General features: G+C 47.6%; 1 protein-coding gene across 1 annotated transcript in view; it reads right to left on the minus strand.

Moving 5' to 3' along the window:
• LOC119449337 (CD151 antigen-like) overlaps positions 1-5,217 on the minus strand; it is a 114,766-nt gene extending 109,549 nt beyond the window's left edge. Inside the window, exon 1 of the mRNA XM_037712503.2 lies at positions 5,130-5,217. Coding sequence (XP_037568431.1) covers positions 5,130-5,195 — 66 coding nt within the window. The 5' untranslated portion in view covers positions 5,196-5,217. The remainder of the gene's footprint in view (positions 1-5,129) is intronic.
• Positions 5,218-7,365: the final 2,148 nt, after the last annotated feature.

The following is a 7,365-nucleotide window of genomic DNA, read 5'->3' on the forward strand; positions in this document are numbered from 1 at the left end:
ATTTGGGGGCTCGTGGACTCGTACATAGTTGTATGCGAAGCTTGACCCTGGAAGTGGCGCAGCGGTTCTTCAGAAGAAGGCACGTTACGGTGGTTCACGGGCTGCGCAGGTAGCCTCACTGCTTGCGCATAAGTCAGTACAGGGGCGGCTTCAGGTCGGGTTTGCACGAATAGCTGTGCCGCCTGGCGGACTATATCTGCGAGGGACGCTACGGTCGGCTGAAATCGCACTCCCTGTAGTCGCTCGAGCTCCTCCCGCACGACACTACGCACAAGCTCTCGAAGCGCTTCGGTGTCACAGGGTGCTGATCCCAGGGTGATTTGGCGACCGAGGAGCGTTGCTGAAGGGCTCGCTCCATTGTTGTCGTCTCACTGACGAACTCAGCTACTGTAGCTGGAGGCCTTCGCATCACTCTAGCAAACAGCTGCTCTTTCACTGCATCAGCAGGCAGACCTTCTTCGCTTCTGTCATGCCAGGGTCAGCATGCTTGAAAAGCCGCGACATGTCCTCTACGAACATGGCTACGCTTTCATTAGGCTTTTGAACCGTACTCTGCTCGCTCTTTTCTTGCGGGACTGCTGTACGTATCGCGTATCTGCCGTTGAAATTCTTGCCAGGTGGTGATGGATGGCTCATGGTTAGCGAACCATGTTCGGGCAGAGTCCTCTAGGGCGAAGTACACATTCCTTAGCTTCTTCCGTTCATCCCAATCATTAACCTCGGCCACACGATCGAAGTCATCGAGCCAATCTTCCACGTCCTCAAAAGACTCACCATGGAACAGCCGCGGCCAGCGAGGCTTGTGGAGAACAAGCGACGCAGGAGGCTGTCCAGTACCGTATGTCTCCTGTGTCTGGGTTGCGGTTGTGGTCGACATCCTCGGCAGATCTTGAAGGCCGTATTCCGGAGGCAGTCTTTGAAGCCGTCGGCTTTTGCGTAGGTGGTTCGCTTCTAGATCATGGGGGTCAGAGTACATAGACGCGTACCCAGCACCTCCACCAGTTTGTCACAGACAAAACAACAAAAGACTTCGGTCGACGCTGTAGATCTTTTATGGAGCTATTCTGGCACCTTCGTCGTCGTCTTCTGCGATGAGCACCCAACATGCCTAGCATGCAATTGCACCGAGTGGCTTTCAGTCGTGTCAAGGCCGTGGCAATATCATGGTTGTCGCGGTTTGCTTTGGCACAGGTCCACAGTTTCTTTATGACGTCACGAACGCTTTGTGAAAAATCTTCACCTATAAAAATTTTCGTGTCCTTCAGCTTGTAGCCTCTTTCAGGATTGTAAATGTACTTTTTGAATCTAATAGCTTAAGTATGACAGGTCTAGTCTTGTTAGGCTGCTGCTAGCTTAACCAATCTATTAATACGCTCGATTTCAATGTTGTCAAGCTCAAGAATATCCTGAAAAAATTCTTTCTTTACAGCAGTTTCAAGCACTGAGTTGTTTCTTCGTCCTTTTCCGGAAGTCCATATTTCTATAAGTTCATATTGCCTTAGCTGCCACTGTCTGCAAATTAACGGAGAAAATGCTTCCTACGCGAACAACCTGGTGGGTTGAACATTTACAATTAATAAATTGTTGAGGTATGGAGTACGTGGAGTCGCAGTTCAACTCTTCAAAAGTTACCTTGAATATCGCTATCAATTCGTGCAAATTAATAGCACAATGTTTACAAAGATAAAGTTAAACCAAGGAGTCCCCCAAGGGTCCATACTGGGGCCACTATTGTTCTTTGCTCATATAAATCATATTGTAGAAATTCCTGATTCCCCTGAACTTATTATGTACGCTGATAATACAAACATTTTCTTTTCATCAGACAATTTAATATCACTTGAAGTCAGTGTAAATAACTATTTAAGGCATCTTTCAGAATGGTTAAGGCAAAATAAGCTACGCTTAAATGCAAAAAAAAAAACAAAACAAAAAAACTATATGATATTCCGACCTATAAACAAGCCCATAAGTAAAATAAGTGTCACATTTGAAGGAAATTGTGTTACACACGTTAGGGAACAAAAATTTCTTGGTGTATGGTTTCAGAAGGAATTAAACTGGAACACACATGTAAATCACCTGATTACCGCATTAGCGCGAACAGTTGGTTGTTTTCACAAAACAGTACACTTAATCCCATTAAGGTTAAAGCTAAATATCTACTATGCACTTTTTCATTCTAAGGTAACTTATGGGATATTAGCCTGGGGAACAACATCGCAAAGAAATTACCATAGACTTATTACTATGCAGAAGAAGATGTTGCGCTGTTTCGAAAAGTACAGGGGAAAATTACAAGACCTGCCAACTGCTCCACTGTTCATAAAACATTCCATGCTCAGGTTTGATCAGTTGTACTATTTTAAATTGCTCCAAGTAATTCAACAAAATAAACTATATGAACAAAGCGGCATCGAAAAACCATACTACTGTTTACGAGAACAAATGATACGAGCACCTAAAGTAAGAACTAATTATGGAAAACAAAGTGCTGCGTACCAGACACATCATGTTTTGAATATAATTGCAGATAGATTCAACTTTAAATCTAGTAGTGCTGCATTTAAAAAACAAGCAAGGAACTTATTAATTATCACATGTATACAATATCAACATTAACTTGTGGATTTTCATGCCTCGACCAATGCTTAAATCATTCACGAATTAGTATTCCGAGTGTTTCCATGAATAATGTAATTTCATTGCATCCTCATGCATTCTACGTTTCCAATTTTTGGAATTTATTATGTGTATCTGGTATATTCTGGCGTGCGCGACCTCTTCTGTACGATTATTTAAAGATGTTATGTAATTTTTTTCTCTTGTTTATATGATTTGTTATGTGTACTCTTGCAAGATGCTAGTTTTCCATTTTCCTGAAACTGATGTACTGCAATCCTTTTCTGTGTTGAACTCGAAGCGTGTGACCTGCCACGAACTGCGGAGGGACAGGGACCTTTGTCAGGCTTGATTGCCTTTAGCCCCTGCCCCTGCAGTGAGTTTTGTATATTGCTTACTCTAAATAAAATACTTACTTACTTCTTACTAAAATGGTATCATCCTTCACAAATTCTATTTCGTCCGCACCTGGGCATAGGCCTTGGAGCGCTTATACTGGCATGGCAGTCGGATTCGCCGGCTGCGAAGCCATGCACATGGCGTGTATTTCAAAACCCTCGTGTGAGGGTTTTGAAAGACGTCAACCCCTTTCGAAGCAGTTGCAAACCTAATCTTTACCGGAACGCGTCGGAGGGTGTTCCCGTTGTTTACACGTGCCTTATCATCCATAATGTGGTTCTGATGCTTGTTTTGTGGTTTTTCTTTTGAAAACGAGTGCTGAGCTGTACGCTGTGAAACCCTCCTTTATTTCTTCAACTGCCTCAGCAATTTGGCCATATTGGACGCCTTTCTTACTGTTTTAGTTTTTATTAGTTATTACAGTTCGCACGAGTTAAGTCGTAGGCTCGGTTTGAGCCGTGAATTAAATTTTATGCGTAAGTGTCAAATGGCCCATTGAGCGAAGTGCAGCTCCACTGACGTGAAGCGTGGGGAGGTGCGAAGCATGCAGTGATGCACCGCTAATGGGCTCATACTGCCTTAAGCAAAGGCTCATAACCGCGTAAACGACGACATTACGACGACAGAAGAGAAGTGAAATTCTACGCTGGAAGGATGAGCGGCAATGCAGACAGCTGTGGAAGAATACGACGACGACGAACGCCGGAGCGCTCGGCACGAGAGCGAGCCGCTGGCTTACCATGACGTTCTTATTGCGATAGCAATTATATGGACACTTCAACCGGATTTCTGCCGTCGGCGTCGCCGTCACCGTGAGGTTCCGTATAAAATCCAAGGGCGATAAAATCGTCGCCGCGCGCCGTATGCGCGAGTGAAAGCGCGCGGGGGGACGCGCGCTGTCACGGAGAGCAAACGCACGGCGGAAAGCAAACGCAACCGTCGCGCGAAAGGCCGTGGGGGTATGGGAGGGAGGGAGGCGGGGCGACGCTGTGCTGAGGCACCAAATGCGTATCTTGCAACCGGGCGCAAGGGGAACTGGCCACTCAATCTCCAGCGCAAAAGCAAGAAAGCGGGAAGGCAGCGCGGGAGGGAGGGAGGGGGGTGGCAGCTTCTACTCCGCCAACAACTGGGCTTGTACTTTGTCCGCTTGTGGCGGTCGCCCGCGCCGTCTCTTATCTGCACACGGCTCTGACTTTTGTATGCGCTGTGCATTCGCCGCTCAGTTTCCGTTGAAGCGATAGACCGCACGAACCTTCGCCCGCGTCGGCGGCTGCGCTTGCTGCCAGCGTTTTGACAGTCGTTGTCTGCGGTAATTCAATGTGATCTATTCATGTTTGCTTGTGCGCGCTGACACCACGCTTGTTAATTCAGTTAGTAAGCGAATGTGTCCAAGTTTATGCAGCCGAGAAAACTGCTATCCCTACTCCGAATAGCTCTCTACTAATTTGCTATTGCAATTGGTGCTTCGCCTTTCGGGCGAAACAGCGACATTTTTTTTTTTGCTTACGCCAACGACACGAAAGTTTCCTTGGCTGGTAGAGCTTCGCTGTAAAAATACCCCGGCACATGAGATGGCGCGATTTCAGAGGCCTGAAACAGAACAAAGGGTGGTTAATTGCTTGGGTATTTCATGGCAAAAACGACGTACAGTGCGAAGGACTGAGAGAGACGACAAACAGCGCGACAGCGCAGTGTTTGGTGTCTCTCTCAGTACTTAGCGCTGTACGTCGTTTTTACGCTGAAACAGGTTGGTCATGTGGGCACTTCCCATGAGGCTGTGCGTCATGAGACGTTGTCCTCTTCCATGAGGCTGTGCGCGGCGGCGGCGACTGACGGTTTGTCTGCATCTGTCAAGTGCTTTGCGTGCCAGCGTTCCGTCGGAATTTCGTTGCTTGCTGCCTTCGAGGAAGTGTTATAAGCGTGCCTGAAGCTCACTGTATCTCAGCTTATCGTACCAGATGTCGCACCAACAAAGCCGGAGCACAACGCTATAGTACAGCGCATGTGCGTTATGACGTCACCACGGCGACGGATGCGCGTGCGTTCGTCCCGAAACTTAAAACAAAACAAAAAAGGGGAAAAAAGGAGAGTAAAAGAGGCTCGCTTACCCAGAATATGAGATTAAAGGTGATCAGTAGGGCTTTGGCGCACTTGGCCCCGCAGGTGAGAGCCATACTGAAAATTCAAAAAGAAAACACACTCATTCACTCAATAGACTTGTGGGCAGCGCACAATCGCAGCTCACTTTTCAGCGAAGCCGTTTCTTTCGAGCACTTGTGAAAATAATTTTATACTTACCATAATAAAAACACACATTTTGAAACTGCCAGCGTATGAATAATAACATGACTCTAATTTACTGCAAATATAAAGTCGGCGTAACATTTCGGTCTCCCAGGACACGGCAAAAACACACGTACATAACGCCTGTGTAACGTCTTCGAGTGGTGCAGTAAGTAATTCACAGCAAGGCCCGCAATTAGCCTTTTGCACACTTGAGCCCCGACATGCCACTAAACTCTGCAACGTACCTTGAGGGTATAATAAATAAATAACCACCTTTGGTTTTACAGATGCCAACGCCTGAACATAGAGAACGAGTGTTATCCGGGAAGCCGATCGTTAGCAGCTCGAGGCTTGGATCCCGCATTTCGAAGGGGGCACTCGTGCACCTATACTTAGGTGCGTGGCCCCATCAAAATTAGTTCGTTCCTACGGCGTGCCTCACAATCTGATAGATCGTTGTTTTGGTACCCGAGTATTTTATTTAATTTCGCATGTCCCCTTTCCCCCTCAACTCTGTGACACAAGCTTTTCTCCAAGCATACATACTCGGAAGCATTACGTCATCACCAATATGATCGTAGTAATCTGAATTAGGGTTAAGTAATCTACTACGAATTAAACTTCATTACTGTTATTAATGTTGACTGGGCTCACGTAATGTAATCGTAATTAATCTAACTATATACTTGTCACCGTAATCAGCCTGAATTGATCCTGGTTAGCCTAAATCAATTTAATGTTATTCAATCGAAATTAGGCTTAGTTATTGTCTTCATCATCATCATCATCAGCCTATATTTATGTCCACTGCAGGACGAAGGCCTCCCCTGCAATCTCCAATTTTTGTTCACTAATACCTTGCATAGTAATGCATAGTAATGCGTAGGATGGATAACCGGTGGACCATTAGGGTTACAGAATGGATACCAAGAGAAGGGAAGCGCAGTCGAGGTCGGCAGAAAACCAGATGGGATGACGAAGTTAGGAAATTTGCAGGCGCAAGTTGGAATGCGCTAGCGCAAGACAGGGGTAATTGGAGATCGCAGGGAGAGGCCTTCGTCCTGCAGTGGACATAAAATATGGGCTGATGATGATGATGACCTTGCACCACGCGGACGGCCTGTGCGGTCGGGGTGGCTCGGGATGATTTTCTCCGCCACAGACGCCGACATTCACGGCGACGCCGACACCGACGCCAGATTTTCTGCGACACGGGGCCCTTAACGCTATCTCGTTAAAATGAGGATGTATGCTGCACTTTGTGGGGGATGCGTGACTCTGGGGATGCGTGACTCTCACGCCCCTCCTAATGCTGTTTTCCCCGCATGGCTCCCGTCTCCTTAATCCGCGTGACTTTACAGCGGCGGCGGGCGGTGTGGTTGCGGAGTATTGCGAGAGATGGCGCGGGTGTTATGCTGCCGGCGGGCTTGGTGGCTGTGCCACAACACACACCAGTAACCCACTTCTGTTCATCATGCAGGTTTTCCTTTCTGCTGTCACACGCGTGCTACTGCCTGCGATAGTGCTGTCAGCAAACGTCGTGAAAGAACCGCCAGATCTGCGCACCTGGATTGACGTGACTAGTTGGCGCATACGTGTCGACAGTCATTCCGCCTGTCCAACCGCGCCACCACCTCAAAACTGGATGCTTGACCAAGTACCGAGAACCCTGCTGTCATCGACAACCATTGCAGAACCAGCTATAAAGGAACCACGGCCATCGCCCGCGTTTTGTGGGCTTGGTGGCTGTGCCACAACACACACCAGTAACCCACTTCTGTTCATCTTGCAGGTTTTCATTTCTGCTGTCACACGCGTGCTACTGCCTGCGATAGTGCTGTCAGCAAACGTCGTGAAGGAACCGCCAGATCTGCGCATCGGGATTGACGTGACTCGTTGGCGCATAAGTGTCGACAGTCATTCCGCCTGTCCAACCGCGCCACCACCTCAAAACTGGATGCTTGACCAAGTACCCAGGACCCTGCTGTCATCGACAACCATTGCAGATCCAGCTATAAAGGAACCACGGCCATCGCCCGCGTTTTGTGGGCTTGGTGG

This window comes from Dermacentor silvarum, chromosome 4 (genome assembly GCF_013339745.2).
Source record: "Dermacentor silvarum isolate Dsil-2018 chromosome 4, BIME_Dsil_1.4, whole genome shotgun sequence".
NCBI classification, from domain to species: domain Eukaryota; kingdom Metazoa; phylum Arthropoda; class Arachnida; order Ixodida; family Ixodidae; genus Dermacentor; species Dermacentor silvarum.